Genomic DNA, 17,507 nt, shown 5'->3' on the forward strand with positions numbered 1-17,507 from the left:
TAGAAGGAAACTCTACCGAAGAGCGCGCCGTCGCAGTTGTGTTGTCGTCAGTTGTCAGTGTCGCAAGTGCAACTCGCAGTTCGCAACTCGCAATTTGCATTGCAACAGCAACAAGAGAAGCGGCAAACGTGCGTGCCACATATACTCGTACATGCCCCCCATATACATATACAAGTACCTCTATCCAAATACATAGATATATATACAGTGCCGGGCAAATGTGTATTGGTGCCTGTGAGTGCAACGTGAGCCGGCCGTTGAGACAACGAAAAAATCCGCCAAATCGCGCTTGATTATGTTGTGTGTCTAATCGAAAACGGTGTTAAAGGTGCTTAGCCCACCTCCTCCCAACTTTTCGCCTTGCATGCGCGCAAATTGAAAATAAATTGAATTGCAACAACGTGCTAAAACCCGATGAGAAACAGCAAATGCAACTGCAACAACCGTGCTTCCATCTTTTTATTTTCGAGTTTTTCCCGAGTCTGCCCCACGTATCAAGTGGAAAAGCGGTGCTTCCCCCTCGTGAGGGAAAATTGCATGCAAATTTGCTTAGCTGTTGATGGCTTGACGGGCAGATAAGTGTGTTTTATCAACAAATTGAATGGGTTTATTTGGGAGACTTTGGAGCAGCCATCTGTGCAGCGGGAGTGATTGTGATTATGTTGAGTGTGTGATGAAAATAACATTTTAAGGTGTAGTTTATTTTGTATATGCCAAAAAAAAATTTCAAATTTTAAATATATATATTTTTTGATTTTTTTTGTTATTTGTTTATGTGGTGTAATTAATATAATTTTAAAATTGATTTGAGTTTTATAAGTCTCTTAGAAGTAAACTCTCAGAAATTTATTGGGAAAGGTAAAGTTTCCTACTCAATATTTATTATTATTATAATTAATATTATAATATTATTTATTAAAATAAGTTGGCTAATATTTAAATATTATTAGGTTTTTTTTTAACTAAAGAAACGTTTGAAAGTGAAAGACTTGTTTAAGTACTGTCCTTGTAAGAATTTCCCAAGTACTGTTCCATATGGCCTTAGTCCGTCCGTGTTTGAGTTTGCCTACTCCTCCACCTGGGGGCTCATCAATAAGGCATAATCCAATCCCGCTGCCTGACTACCTCGACTGCCTTGAGTGCCAAGCTTCCTTTGCTTCTGGCTTCTTCCTGCCTGCCCCTTGGTCGTTGCTCCTTTCCCCTTCTCCTTTCCATTCAACCCCCTTTCGACGAGCCGAAGACACGTTTAGCAACGCTTTCACGTAGCAGTCGTCCCCTTTTCCGGTCCTTTGGTCGTTCGGTCCTCTGGTCTTCTGGTTGGCTGCTGCTGGCACTCTCGAGCTTTCTGCTAATTGCCGCTTAATTGTTTGACATTTTCCCCGTATTGTGTTGAGGACAAATGGCATTTATTTATATTTCTTTTGTGCCAGGGCATCTGGAAGCTGGCTCCTTGCTCTCATTTCGTTACGTTACGTTACGTTTCGCATGCAAGCAATTAGCAGCGCTGCGTGCACTCCATGTACTCCACATATACATACATATACGTATTACCTATATACAAGGCAAGACCGGCCGGCTAATGCAGTGAGAGAAAACGGGGTGATGGTGTAGGGGAGGCCTATTGATTTTATGAACGAAAAGTGCTGGATGCCTCGTGAGCGGGAGAGAAGCTGCAACTATTTTGGACGCTGCCGCCATGACAAACTATAAATCTGTCTGTGCCGGCATATACTCATGCGGATACTCACACGCTGTGTATGTTGTATATGTATGTGCACATACCTATGTATGTGTGTTTACATATACCCTTGTATCTGGCATATCTGGCTTATAGTGCAGTGGCTGTGCTTTTGTTGTTGTTCTTCCTGCGCTGCACACACAAAATTTATCGATTGCCGCATACACACATGTCGCATGTTGCAGCCTCTGTGATGTGTAGTAGTAAAAATGGCTCGTATTTCATGCGTTTCACAGCGGAAGTGACCACAATGCACTCACACACACACACACGCGCGTAGTAGTTGTAGTAATAGTAGTAGCCGGCATCGAGTTTTGGTTTATTTAAATTTTCGGTCATCGTGGCCTGCTCTCTCTCTCTCTCTCTCGCTTTCTCATTCTCTTGCCCTCTCTCTCGCTATGTATTTTTGGGTGGCCAGCGAACTGCAACAGCTGCCCGCAGTGCGTATACGCAATTTTTGAATCGACACCACGCAGCGTATGCGCAATCTTCCGAAATATGAACCCATGGGGCAAATAACTTCCGGCCAACGCTATTGACATTAATTAGAAGGCGGCACAAGTTTCACTTTTACACCCACCCACTCACTGATCCATCATTTTCCACAAAAGTCACGTACGATTTTTTTCCGAGGACCCCACTAAGGGAAACTTTCCTTCCTGCTTTCAACTTTAACCGAGAGAAATGTGGGGTAGAGTCTTGAGTAAAGGGGTTTTCTCTTTCCATGTGCCAGGCGGGGAGGTTAAAGTTTTTCTGTAACAAATTAAGAAATCACTTTCCCCCGCATTTTCCCGCACATATGCAGTAGAAATTGAGACGAGATTGTCGAGGTATAAGCAAAAGAAGAACAAATTCCAAAGTTGCCAAAAGTTGAGAAATGATATTTTGTTTGGGCTTCATATATATAATTCATACTTAAGCGAATATCGCTGGATGTTTATTTATGCAGGCAAACATGCTTTTGATTGGCGTGTGACATTTTAAGCGGCGGGGAACTGGCATTTCAAAATTATTACTGCTGCGGGTCGACTGACTGCTCATGATTGATGTGCAGTTCTTCGGGGTGAATAGGTTCCATCCAAAGTTCCGCTGAGACACGCAAACTCGAAGAGGTCGAAGTTGATTTGATTGGCAGCCCGAAGGGGAAATCCTTTGCAGCCACAGTCAAGATAAAAATAATTAAAAACGTCCGAAGTCGCACCACACTTCTGCTATTTCTGGCTTACAAAAAAAAAAAAACAAAATAAAACGAAGAGAAACGAAAATATCTGCATAGCTTGATAAATTTACATTTCCCTGGCCACATCATTATTTCGGTTTGCTCAAAAATATTTTCCACTTAGGTACTCGAGCTGAATTTTTCCTTATTTCCCATTCGGTACATATTTTACTTAACCCAATATTCGGCTCGTTAGCCAGCAGGAAACAAAAGGCCATAGTAACGGGCCCAGGAAAAATCACTGAGCAACTATGGCGCAAAAACAAAAAGCCCACAGTTGCCTGTAACCGATGTTGGCATCAGCTGCTATGTGGAAAAAGTTTATGACTTTAGACCCATTTTGTGTACATCCCCCCCTCTTGCTGAACTCAATTTTTCTGCCCGTTCGTCCCTCGAATCACGACTTACCTTGGGCCCAGCTGGAAAAGCCTGGGAAATGCCAGGGAAATCTGGCGGGACGGGAGGAAAGCCTGGGAAAGAGCCTTTTTCTTTCCTCCTCCTTCTGTCCGTCTGCTTGGCTGCTGTTTTTAAATGATTTTTATGTGCACTTCAGTGCAAGAGGCCCCCCTTTTTGCACCTCCTCTGCTTTCTATGCTGTATATATGCATATATATATATATGTATATGCATATAATTTCTTGCACAATTTTGTTGCTGGCTTTTTATTTCACAGTTTGTTATGCATTTCAGGCACTCTTTCTCTTCGTTTCGCTGGTTTTTCGCTGGTCTTGTTTGTTTGTTTGTTGCTTCATGCTTTTGCTTTATTGATTTTCCTACTATTTTTTTATTTTCATTTCGTTTCTATTTCCACTTCTCTGTCGTTTATTTTTTTCGTGCTGAGTCTTTACTTGTTTGTTTGTTTGTTCGCGGTCAGCCGGTCGGCCAGTGTTACAATTACAATGCAACAGACGACAGACGGCTGGCCATTACAATTCCAGCTAGATGTTCAGTGTCCCCGAGCCACTGCATTTTCAATCCCATTGCCCATAGCCCATAGCCTCTATCCACAATCCTCTAGCCTCTGAACCTTTGTTTCGCCAGCCGAGATTCCCATGCAGAGGCCCTTTGCATTCTATTGATTTTTTGTGCCTTCGCCGGCAGCAGCAGCAGCCGCCAGAGACGCCGTAAAAAGTCATTAGCGCAGGGGTCTAAAGGGATCCGAAGGGGGTCCAGGGAGGTCCAGGGGGGATGTGGCAAGGGGGGCGGTTGTGCATAATGGCACAATTTAAATACGGCTCAGGAGAGGGCAAGAGCGGATCTGCCATGTGAATGAACCGTGAACTATGACCGGCTGTGGCAGCTTCAGAGCTTAAAGTGTTGTGTTTTCAGGTGCCGAATGCAAAAAGGGGTTAAAGTAATTGTTGGTTTAGAAAATGTAATGCTAACAGGGGCTTAAACGGAGATAAGAGATATTCTTTAAAGGATTATGCCACATTTTTAAATCTCTAGATGTATGTGATGCAAATACATTGCCATTTTTTCGCTACTTACAAATAACGAACAACTTTTTTTTTGGGTAACCTACTTGCAACCCACTTAAAGGTAAAAGTAAATCCCCTTGCGTCATTCGCTTCGCTGTTTCCACGTGGCTTCAGCAGGTCGCACATGTTTTCTATTTACCCACGCAAAACAATAAGCTGAAAGCCATTTGATTTTGATTTATTGACGCACGTAGCATGCGAGGTAATAGAAATAAAGGGGCGAATGGGGGCATGCAACAAGCGAAACAGACTCCAGACACGATAGAAATCGATGGCATAATGATTATCTATTAAAATAAATCACGTATTTGGCAGACGATGGCTGCCATACGGCACCAGACCAGACGAGAAAACTTCGTAGCCGGCCAAGCGTTGAAGTCTATAAATTGCACTTGTCTTGACCTCCCCGTCCACATCCTCATCCTTCCTCATTCCCACCCAATCACACGAGGAGCTAGATGGAATGAATGGATGGATGGGCAGCCTTCAATGCATTTCCCCGGCACAAATTTTCACAGACGGAGACAACGTTAAGTGTAATATAAATAAATCGAAGCTGACTTCAAGTGTTTAAGCCGTTGGCAAAGACGGCTAGGAAACAGTAGATCAAAGGAATGGCGTTGAAATTGGAGAAGAAGCCGCTTACAAAGGCGGCTCACAAGAGTATTTCCACTTAGATGCAATCGTGCCCCTTTTGTGATTGGGTGGCAGACAAAGTTTGCTCACACATCGAAGTCCATTTAAATGTTTGATTTAATGTCTAGTCCTTCGGTGAATTCTTTAGAGGCAATTCGGTTTGATCTCAGAACTACCAATGTCTCGCCTTGAACGGGTTTGCTTGCTCGTCAACGTGGCGTATGCGTGATATTGCCGTCGGTAGATTTATAGTATGAGTTTCATCACGATTGGATTATATTGACTATAATGAATATTAATAAATTTTAACCATTTCATTATTTTTTAAGCATAGATGGTAGTTACACGTCATGTAGTTTAGCTTATATTAATTTAATAAGTACAAATTTATAGGCTAATTTTTTTTAAATTTGCTAGCTTTATTTTCTTTCTCCTACATTTTAAATGAGATTTCCACTGGATTTAGCTTTGGGGAACACGGTGTTGCAGTGCATTGCTTACCGTTGTAAGCTGCTTAGGTCAGCAATTTTGATTTTTTGCTGTCGCACTTTAAACTAATTGCCAGCAATTTAGCAAACGTTGGCAGTGCAATGCGGCGTATGCGTAATATTTATGTCTGTTCGCTTGCCGTGTGTGCGAAGAGAGTCTGCTGTGTTTGCCCGTGCCGGCAGTTGGATAGCCCAGTGCGCACATTTGCCGCATAATTGCCAAGTCATGATTTTTTACACACCAAGAAGGACGAGAGAAGAAAAATACAACAAGTAACGAAGGAAATAAACGAAGCATTTTCAGCAGCAGCATTTTCCCCCCGTGACTTTCCCATTCATTTCCCGCCCATTTGCTGGCTGTCCCACAGCCATTGTCTGTTGTTCCAGCAGTTTGCTGATGATATTCGCACTGGGCATAATTTCCATGTTGCTTAAGCGGCATTTTGTTGTTACCGCTCGTATACCCATCCATATACATCCATGTAGTCCCCGTCCAACACCATCTGCACCCGGAAAAATATCGTTATTGACAGTTTTATACGTTCCTTTTTTTTATCTCCATCGTATCAAGTTGTCCTGTTCCTGTCCCTTTTGCATAGTTTCAAGTTTCGGCAAATATCGTTCGCTTCCTGGCGCATTTTTTGCTCTCCTTTTTATCGAGTTTGTTTTTTTTTCTTCTCTACAATGTCCAGAAGCTTACCTTGGGGAGTCGTCTGGCTTTTGGGATCCTGTCATGGCTGGCCACAGGCAAAGTTAATGTAATGCCAGCCAGGCAATACAATGTGGGGGGATTTAGTTGAATGGGGTGGTGATGTCCTGAAAGGACTCCAACATACACGCGTGTTTTAGCATATTTTTGTCATATTTTGCATCCACCAGATACTCGTCGTCGCATCCGCACACCCAGATACTCGGCTGCAGCCTCAACTTCAGATGAGGATGTCAGCACTTCAGTGGCAACTTATGGCGCTCCAATTTCGCGCTGATGCATAATTTTTTCGCCTTCATCTTCTCGCATAAAAATGCGCTCAAAGGGGCGCAAAAGCCGAAACCCGGAAAAGTGGGAAAACTATAGGGAGTCAGAGCAACACCATTCATTTTCCGGGTGCCTAGATTCAGGGAACATAAGGGATCTTTTAAACAAAAATTCTAAAAATCTCAGGAAAAATTCGAACAAATATTTAAAATATTTATAATTTATTAAATATTATTATTTTAATATTGGCGGCAGTTATAAAATCTTTAAGTTCATAGAATATTTATTTAAAAGTCGGCCTTTAGAATAGAGTTATTTTCATTAAGACTGTTTATTTAATTTAGCAATTATTTTTCTGCGTGTTCCCAACTCTGTTGTTCCGTTTTATGGAGCTCGTGGATCCCCCAGTGGTTCAGCTGGGCGGGATGGGTTGGTTGGGTGCTTTGTGGAGCTGACTTGACATGATTAATATACACGCTGACATGGGAATCGCAGTTGACTGACTGTCGTCAAGTGAAATCAAAAGCAAAGGCAGCAGCATTCCATAGTAACCACTTCAAGGCAGCTTAAAGCCATTTCCATGAAATGGAGAATGCTATCTGTTCCACTACATCTATAAATTACCTTCGAAAAATAAAAAAGGGAAAAATTTCAAACCTATGTTGTTTTCAGTCCTTAAATTTAGATATACCAATCGTTTTGATTTTGTCTTTTAGGCGATGGATGCATGAGCATTAAAATCACTGGTAGCATAAATCTCTCGCAATGCATACGAAACTCTAATTTCCGTGGCGCGTAATTCGAAAAACAAATAAACAACAAGAACAACAATAACAAAAGCATCAGCAGCAACAAAGTTGTGCCAGAAAACCATTAACATTTTCAGTCAGCTTCAATCAGAGCAACGCATTTGTGGATGTGAGAAAGAAATTAAATAACCGAAACAAACAGAGCGAACGCGAACTGAAACGACAGCAATAACAAACAAATCAAGCGAAATTCGGCATTTAAAATCCAAACATAAAAAATGTAATGGAAAGCATTAGTGCTCATAAAAAATGGATTTACACAGCCTTTTTAAGGCCATCCTGATCCTATATGTCATAAGAGGTGAGTATTTCTCTTTTTTTCGTTTCCATAAAAAACACACAGAAACCTAATCGATGGACCAAGAAGGGTTAAATCTATAAGAATTTAATTTAAATTTAGAAGGTTTAAAAATGCTGAATAATTAACTGGCTTCTTATATGCCCAATCCTTGAAATCCTCATTACATTCGTCATTGCATTGCACTATAGGCCACGCCCACAATTTTTGGTATCGTAAAAGATATGGCCTAGTGTAACCCAATGCAAATTAATTGAATATCCTTATCCGTTCTGGGGTTACAAACCAGAAATTAATTTTGGCCACAAAAAGGTACCATTCAGTCTATAGTTCATTGCCTTGCCCGCAAAAGTATGCAATTAAATTTGCAACATAAGCGCAAGGAACAAGGATTCTCGAAAGGGGTTGTGTGTGGTTGGTTGGTGCTTTGGAATTGAAAAGCGAAAAGCATTTCAATTAACGCAACGCCATATAGGTGCATATATGCACATATATCGCCGTTAATGAGCGACTGCCGCCTCAACTTTCGCGTGTAGACAAAAGGCTGGTTGCGAAGTTGCGGAGTTTGTGCCATAAAACTGAATTATTGAAAGGCACACGTTTCACTTTTGTTTTTGTTTGTGTTGCGTTTGGGGGGCGCTCAAAGAAACGGAGTCAACAGGGAAACTTTGCCAGGCCAGGACATCGGAGGAGCAAGCAACAGCAGGAGTCACAGGAGCAGCCACAGCAGCAGCAGTAGCAGGAGCGCCATTTATGAAACTTTCTGCCATTGGCGTGGCTCGACACTTCAAGCCATACACACAAGCACACAAAAGAAGGAGCCACTAAACCCCCACGGAACCCACTCACCAATACACTCGTGGCAGCCATACGAAACAGGCTGGATCAAATGTTAATTGCAGTTTTCGAGCCATAATTAGAGATCCTCATTGTCTAATGTGTCACGGCATTTAGCAACCGAATCCGTCTGCACCACCACTGTGCATGCAACTAGGGGAAAAGCATAAAGCTGCGGACAGGAGCAACTAACCCGGGATTCAACAATACACAACTCTGGAGGAGTGCAAGAAGTTTTACAGAAGCTGAGCACTCAGGGAAAAAATTTTAGAAAGAAAAACCATGTCATAAAAAATACTCTATAATTTTCCCATTATTTTCGAATTTTTCCTGAGCTTATTTTTTTTTTAAGCATATAAAGCATTTTTTATAGCTTGAAGTTTGTCGTGAGATCTTACAAGGATATGTAAAATTTCTATAAATTTTATTCATATAACTGAGTCTTGAATATGCATAAGCCTTGAATAAATACTCAGGTGCGGAGTAGCACCCGGCAGGTGGGCAAAGCTCAACGTGGCACTGCAAGAAAGCCATCCAAGAATCCCCTGGCTTTTTGGCTAAGATAGCCCATTCCAGGAGATTGCTTACTTCCCGCAAAGTCCGCCCCTGGGAGTTGCTCTGCCTCTGTATGGCTCCTGCTGCAGTCCACCCGCTCCTCCTCCCACCAAGTTCAACAACACGCCCTCAAAATGTGAATGACCTCGAATGTCACGTTTGCTAAGCGCATGAAAGCAGTGGGTTGGTTTATGGTGGGTGGTGCTCCTCCTCCTTCTCCTGCTCCTTTTGGCAGTTCGTCACATCGCAGAACAGCACAGCACAGCAGGAGGGCCAAGATTATGCAGCTTCTGGCTCCTGATTGCTGACTGCTATTTTATGAAACAAAAACAAGCCCCAAAGAACCAAAGGCAGCCGGTTGGCTTTTGTTTGGACCTGGCAACATTGTCCAAGGAGCAGACCGGGCTTAAGTCCAAAGCATGCAGAGCATAATCAGCTTCATCATCAGTAGGAGCGGCAGAAAAAGCAAAAGCAAAAGCAGCAACAGCAGCAGCAACGAGCAGCAACAACACGCAGCAAGCGAAGAAAGGCCTTTACTGTCACAGTCAGCAGCAACATCATCGGATTCAACCAGCAGAAGCAGCAGCAGCAGCAACATCAGCCCGCAGCTTAGCTATGGATGGTATACAAAGCGGCGGGAAAAGGTCGACAAGGATGACGAGGACATGGTCGTAGATATGGACTTGCTGGGAGGGTGGTCACAGAGTCGTTGATCTTTTTGCTGATAACTTTGGCTTTTCGAGGAAAAACACTCGTCAAGGAAGTGTTGCGAGCACAAAAGGCCGGCATAAAACATGCTCAAGCCCACCACCACTCACATCCAGGCAACGCAGCTTAATTATTTTCGCACAAAAATGCAGCTGCAAAATGCTGGGCAAATGCAGGAATGAATAATGAGATTGCCTTGGCCAGATACAATTCGGTTTTAAAACATTCAAGCTTTCAATTTGAGCAATTTTCCTGTTTTTCAGCTTGTTTAGTCAAAGCAAGTCAAGTTGGAGCTGAAAGCCGTGGCTGGTGTGCGCCCTACGTGTCCTGACCTAAGCAAATACACTTTACACTTAGCCCGGATCCGGGTACACACACATCCACAACCACATCATCCACATCCTCATCCGTGGAGTATTCCGCTTTGTTGCGCACCCAGACAGATGAAGATTTCGCTTCGACATCGCATTAGTCGGGGCTTTTAAGCAGAAAAATGCGTGCACTTGAGGGCCACCTCCTGAAAGCACGGAACACTCGGAGCAGCCGGAATACCAGGAATAGCGGAATACACTGAGTCCCCAAAAGCAAACGCCCGCCATCGCTCATTCGCCATGTTTCCGTGATCCGTGTGCTACTTTAAATATTAAACGGTGCCTACTTTTCGGCTGCTAAATGAAATCTGCAAGGCACTTTAAACCAATATACCATAGGCAATTTTAAACATTTGAAACCATTTTTGTAGTTTTATAAATTCAGATATTATAAACATTTAAAAAACAACTAACTTATGTAAGACGTAGTCTTTTCTCTATTTTCTGTCACTTTGCAGTCGCATTTTCCAACGGAAATCTTTAAAATATTTCCGAAAAATCTTGTGAAAGTGTAAATAAGAGCACGACGGTATACATTGTTACATTTGTATTTTCCTGCCACTTTCCCCGCCTCCAAAACAAACAGCACTCCCGCCACATCACAAGATATATATATATATATATATATATAGTATGTATATAGATTTAGGGGCAGCGAAGACAAGTTTCCCACGCTCACGGCATATGCAAATCAGCTTTAATGCTACTGCTCTTGTTGCTCGGCGATTTTCTTCTTTGCTGTCGCGAAATTGCGTTTTCATTTAAATGGCGTGCGGGAAAAGTTTTTCTGATTTAGTGAGCGCTTTGAAGCAAGCGGCAACTGGAAACTGGCAACTTCATTATTATTTGCAGACACTTTTCGAAAAGATTTTTCCGCTCGCTTTGTTCCGGCGAAGAAAACGTAATGTGAATTTAAATCTCCATTCCATGGTTTTGCTTTTTTGTTTTCCAAATCCCCTGGATATTCTTCGTAATTAAGCACGGCTACACTGTCACACCTAAAGTCTACCAAATTACAAAAATGACTCCAAAAAAAATTTATGACAATTACTCGCAAAAGTTGAACGAAAGTGAGTTTTGGATTGAATATATAGTTTTATATAATTTCTTGTTTTTTTGTACATTTTTTTCTCAGTGCATCTTCACGTTGAGTAGTCGCCGTCGAGTGTGAGCTGAATCTTTTTCTCCCGCTGCTCATTTGCATTTTGTCAGCTCGGCTGTCAGTGGTCCTCCGCTCCTCTGTTTGCCAGCTTTTCTTTTACCATTTTCCATCTCCTTCGCATTCATTTCCTTTTACCAGCTCAGCTTCACGGCAATTTTTAATGATCCGTGATAATGATGCAGGCTGCCGCTGGCAGCGCTAGTTTCATTTAGTTTTCCATTCTTCAGCTTTTCCAGCTTCTCCACGGCGCTTCTTGGGCCGTAATTGATTTTAGCCCGGGAAATGTGCCCGGCACTTACATTAATAAGCCCCGCTTCCACAGAAGCTTCCTTGATTGACGCGGCTGACAAATCGAATCGAGTGCTCACGACTTCCGAGGCCATCGCAAATGGACGCTATGGATGGCGGCCATTGTCCAGCAGGAATGCTCGCATTGAAATGTGGGACACTTTGATGACAGTTTTGCGAGTGGCGAAGTGCTCTAATTAGCTTCAACTTGTCCCGGGCCTAAGACAAAGTTTTAATTGAAATCCTACCTGCAAATCTCCCACATCCACAAGCGCACACGTTTCACAATTACAACGGATAGAAGAATGCTCGAAAAAAAAGCACCACTCTTCGGATGGATAATTAAATTTTCATTAGACCGTGTCTGGCGGAGCAAAGTTTGGTGGGTGATGGTTGGGGGGCGAAACTTTATCTTAAGTGACTTAAAAACTAAAACTGCAAATTTAATGTGCTCCCCCGTCGTCATGTGGCAACCGCTGCAACTTGCGGCAAACACTTTTTACTTTCCGCAAACATTTTGCTTTTCTTTTTCCAGTCAGCTTTTCTATTTTTTTTTCCCCCATTTCTCCTACATCCTTTTGCGGCGCATTTCCTTTGGGCATTGCAGTTGACAGCGTGTTGCCAGGCGAAGGAAAACCAGGACGACTGGGACACGAGGGGGGGAGTCCTGCAAGAGCAGGGGCATGGTCGGTGGGTAGCGGTGGGGTACCGCAACGAAAGTGGCACAAACTTTGCAACACTTTGGGGCATGCAACCGGGCCCAAGGAGCTCGGCCGTCGTTATCTGCCGCCTAATGCCTTTTTGACAAAACAATTTTTCATATTATTGCTCTAGTGCGGCGTTGCTGGGGCTGAAAATTGCTTACAAATTTAGTGTTGCATACTTTGCGGCTGCTGCTGTTGAAAGTGCCACAAGGAGCAGTGCTCCTTGCCAAGTCCTGTGGCCTGGCCAGGCGACTGGGACTCAACTCGGGGCCAACTGCCAAAAAGGGATTCTTGAAGTGACAGAATGTGATAGAAAGATCTCCGGGAAAACCAGCATTTGTAACAATACCACTGCACTCGGGCAAAAGTGGCCAGCCATTATCATTGCAAAAATTGTTGAATTAGATAATGTTCTATGCTTCAGCATCTGAACTAAATTTTAAATTTATTATATGTTAGTTAGTTAATCCTGAAACATATTAATAATGAAAAAGATAGTAATGTGTTGATAATAGTCCAAGAGTAAAGCGTGTGATATCCTCACACCTTATTCCTCTGAGATTCCAGCGTTAGCTTTTCCTCATGAAGAAACGAAACGACTACACTTTAGAGAAATATTTACCAGTAAAAGTAATTTGAACTGAAGAATTTTCCACACCACATTGCCCACTCCCAAGACGATGTCCGAGTGTACGGGACACGGAGAAGGTCCTTCTTTCCTAAATTATTCATGTGTCATAGCCAGCTCAGTCGGTGCACATGAATTTCTGGTTACTTTCTGGACAGGAGACAACGCCTTAGCGTGTCCGGCCACACAGCTCCTGTCCCGCAGTCCCCGAATGAATAATGAATAATAAATAAGACATAAAAGCCGCATCACAGCCACATTTTAAAGCACGGTCGAAAATTATGCAATGCTCAGCGCTGCCTGGTGAAGCAATTAGAGCCCGGCTTTTGTGGCCGGCGACCGCAACAATGGCCGGCAGGTAAAAAGCAATTGTCTCCGCAGCATCCTTTGTTGTGGGCCAACGGCACTCACGACGCCTCATTAAAATTTAGGCCAAGTCATCCAGCCCACTCAAGCGGAATTGTCCGGGAAAATGCCAAAGCCCAAGCCGAAAGCCACTGGCATGCTTGCTACTTAATTTTTTGGGAGTTGGGCGTTAGTGGGGTGTAGCAAAGTTGGCTGGTCTAACAAAAATTGAAATTAACTTTGGGCGAACACACAGAATGCCACCATTTAATTAAAATTTTAAATTTCAACGAATTTCCTTCCTTTCTTCTCTTGCAGCCGAGACCAGCCAGTTTGTAAATGGACTGGATCTACAGGGACCGATTTTTCTCCATGAGCCACCGCATCGCGTCGAGTTCTCCAACAATTCGGGCGGACTCATAGAATGCTCCGGGCATGGAAGTCCCCCGCCGGAGGTGAGAACTCCTTCTTCTACCTTCTACCTTCTCCACTTCCTAGTCCTTTTCCATTTCCAACTTGGCTCCATTCCTTCTTATTTCATTTCATTCCTCGCCGCCATTTAATATTGCTGTTTAATTATGCATGGCTGTGCGGCATTTGGCGCTGCCTCTGCTCATTTCCAAGTTAATTGACTGGCCAACAAACAAATGCTAAACGCTGCCGAAAGAACACTGAGCGAAATGATACATATTTTTGCTTATCATAAATACATTTAAGTATTTCGTTTACCTGCACATTAGTTTTGATCAGCTCCTTCCTGCTTATAGTTTTCCGAATTCAATTTTTTGAGTGTTTTCTTTGTCCAGGTGGAGTGGACCCCCATCCCGCCGCAGCAGGACATGGTGTTCCAGCTCTCCAACGGTAGCATGATGTTCTATCCCTTTACGGCCGAGAAGTACCGCCACGAGGTGCATGCCACAGTCTACAGGTAAGATTTCAGGGATCGAGTCGGATCGGATCCAACTCCGCCCAAATCAGATTGATTGTTAATCCTTTGTCCTTTAAACCGGCAGATGCAAACTGCGCAATTTGGTGGGCACCGTGCTCAGCCGAGAGGTTCACGTGCGCGGCGGTAAGTTGAAATAAATTTTAATTAATTTACGTAAAACACGACCGGCAGGCGAATGAGAGGCGCAAAAAGAGAGAAAACAGAAAAAACACTGGGAATTTATAGCCACCGAGTTGATTTGTGCTGACGAAGTGAGTTTGGCTTTCGGCGCTGTCGTTGTTGTTGTGGTTGTCGAAAACTTTGGCCTAATTGGAAAGTTTTTCGCGCTGCCCATGGACGCCCAACTCCGCCGCCCCTGTATTCCCAATCCCAATCCCGATTCCGGCTCACATCCCCCCACATCGCATTTCATCCAGCAAAAGCCTAAAAGCAGGCAACGCAAGTTTTAATTACTATTGCTGCCGGCAAATGCTGTCGGCCAGGCGCCATCCCTATGCCCTTCCCCCTCATCATCATCCTCACCCCCATCCATTATCCCCTCCAAGCCACCAGTTCCTACCAAATGCCATCCAAGCCAAGCGGAAAAAAATGGTATGCTCCGCGCTAATTTGGCGCCTCAGTGTGTGAGAATTGACTGCGGCGAAAAATACCCTAATGGCTACAGGATACTTGGAGTTTCTTATGAAGTTAAAAATAAATATTATTTTAAAAGCAATGTTAATAATGTTCCATGAAAAAGAAACAGTAGGTAGTCCAAGCATCCAAACGTGGACTTCATTTAAAAACTTTATAGACTAGATCAACTATAAAATTAAGGCACTAAGTTTATGTACCGTCATCTTAAAGAGTAATGGATAGTCGCCCAAAGCAGTCGTACCATCAATCTAGCAACCGCTTGGCCAGAATATTCAATATTCATTTTATACCCAGACAAGAAAAATCGCCTAACTGCTCCGGAAAACTTTCTCATTCTTCGCTAAACTGCATTAATGAACTGAAACTTGGACTTGGCCGTCTTCCGAGGCAATCATTTTGATTGCCATCACATGTCGCATAGATTTTGCGGCTCATTGGGTACAACCACTTGGCCCCAAAAGGACGGGTGAACAACAACAATTAGCAATGACCATAAAAGATATGCCATATAAATGGGTTTCGGGACTTGCACGCAGAGCAAAGGCTAATCCACAAAGGGTCCACTTGAGTTTTGGGCTGGCGTTTAATTAACGGCAGGGGAAAAAATGGAGAAGACCACGGGAAGTCAGTTCAAAGCGAAACAAATGGCACAAAGTCGCAACCGCAAGGATCTCAGATAGAGTCAGATGGAGTCGGAATGCCCACGCATAGGTATATATGTATGTACACCAGATACTAGACCATGCGTAGCCTTTTGTTCATGCAAAGTTCCAACGTCCGGTGGCCATTATTCAACAGCTAACTCAACGTTACGTATACGCCATGTCCTCCGGCTTATTTTATCTGCGGTCTCCCAGGGCATTTTTTGGCCAGGCTCCTGGGCCTGGGGCCCTTGTCCTCTGTACTTTCTCGTCTCTTTGTTTCCGTTTGGTTTTTATGTGCGCCAGAAATTGTTTTTTCCCCTCCCCCCCACCGAAATTCGTGGCGAGAGCTTTCCGCTTGAACAATTTGACAGCGCGTAGATTTGGCGCAAAACGTTTTGCCTAATTTGCAAAAGTTCTCGCAGAAATCTGCGATCTCTGCTGGCCAGTAATTCAGTTGCTAATGTGAGCATTTTGGCCTGAAGTCGTCTCCGTCGTCTTTAATTGGCAGCGCTTAGTTTGATGCGGGGTCTTTGGAGCTCGAAGAATAACTTGGGGAAGCCAGAAACCAGAACTTGGAGGGACTTTGCTAAGTGCGCGTAATTAGCGCAACTTTGCAGCGCAGAAAAAAACCCTTGACAAATTCCCTCCATATATATTCAAGTCAAGCTTAAACGCAATTGCTGGCATTTGGTTTTGTCAGGCCGCAGGACATCCACAACCCACAACATCCCACATCCCATCCAAAACAGGGCAGAACTTCTGCTGACAGTGATGAATGATGCTGGGAGCCACAAAGTTGCCGCAGCCACGACTTTTCAGCGCTGACTTTTCCTGCACTTTTGCATTTCATCAAACAAAGCACACGGTTGCGGGTGGGGGGGGGGCGGGGGTTAGAGGTTGGCTCTGCCCCTTAGATAGACGACCATGCATAGGTATACTAGGTACTATACTAGGTGCCCACACCACCCATAGAAAGTGCATATAGAAAAGTCCTTGGCACATCCTTGCAAGATTCTGAGCAAAGTTTGTGATTGAGCTAGGAAAGTTTGCCAGTCGACTGCCGCTGGCTGCTTGTGTATGAAACCTGCGTAATTTGTTTCTAATTAGTTGAATGCACATTGTTGAGGATGCTCCACCTAAGTTCTCCACCAATTCCCCCCACGAACGGCAACAGGATATGGAGCTTACAGAGTTTTGCATGTGAAACTTTTCATTTTCGAATGGGAAAAAAAGGAACTGATTATTCAAGTTTTTCCCTCTGCTTTTCCTGTCACATACATATATTAACATTGCATTTCTATTTCGGGAAATTCATGTTGAAGTTCTGTCGAAGCTCATCATCTAATTGGCAGTGATATGTAAAATTATTATTTTACATCTAAACAGTTTTTTTTTAGTAGCGTATCAAATTTAAACGTGGAATCATTTCAAATGATTTTAGGAATTCCATAACTCTTATATTAATTAGTTGGTTGTTATGCTCTTGAAATGTGGATATGTATATATTATTTATTATTATCTTTTTCCCTGCCATATGGATAAAGCGATTGGAATCAAAATCAAAATTGAATAGTTAGATGAGAAAAAATGCGGACAATAACTACAAATCAGCGAAGACTGGCATACCAAAAGCATCTTTCCGGCACGCACATCATAAACATAAATTTCCCACCCACCCAAAACTGCAGGACTCCACACCAATACCCCCTCTCCCCCTCTCCGCAGAAAAACTTTGCCACACACAAAACAAAGCGGAAATGAATTTCCGCACAAAATCCGAGTGCAGCGAATGTCGCCCGCTCTCTCTCTCCTCTCTCTTTTTGTGCACTTACTTTGTGCGGCGACTATAAACTTAGCTTTCATATTTACTTTCCTGCCCAGCTGTCCTGTTCCTGTCCTAGTCCTGTCTGCTCCCCTTTTTTTTTGGATACCCCCACTGAAACGTCCCCCCGACAACATTGTTGTGTGCCCCTGTCCTTCAGTTACGCCATTTTCCATGCAAAATGCAACATGAATGTTGGAAAAACTTCTGCCT

General features: G+C 43.3%; 1 protein-coding gene across 5 annotated transcripts in view; it reads left to right on the forward strand.

Annotated features, from left to right (window-relative positions):
- The window catches only part of Dscam4 (Down syndrome cell adhesion molecule 4), a 43,752-nt gene that overhangs the window by 2,657 nt on the left and 23,588 nt on the right, over positions 1-17,507 (forward strand). For 4 of the 5 annotated variants that reach the window (NM_001144436.2, NM_001274642.1, NM_001144437.2 and 1 more), the window contains exons 2-5: positions 7,255-7,648; positions 13,562-13,698; positions 14,050-14,171; positions 14,257-14,315. In NM_001144436.2, the coding sequence (NP_001137908.1) occupies positions 7,597-7,648; positions 13,562-13,698; positions 14,050-14,171; positions 14,257-14,315 (370 nt within the window). In that variant the 5' untranslated portion in view covers positions 7,255-7,596. The remainder of the gene's footprint in view (positions 1-7,254; positions 7,649-13,561; positions 13,699-14,049; positions 14,172-14,256; positions 14,316-17,507) is intronic. The other variant, NM_001043131.3, reaches the window with a different exon arrangement.

Source organism: Drosophila melanogaster, chromosome 3L (genome assembly GCF_000001215.4).
Source record: "Drosophila melanogaster chromosome 3L".
NCBI lineage: Eukaryota > Metazoa > Arthropoda > Insecta > Diptera > Drosophilidae > Drosophila > Drosophila melanogaster.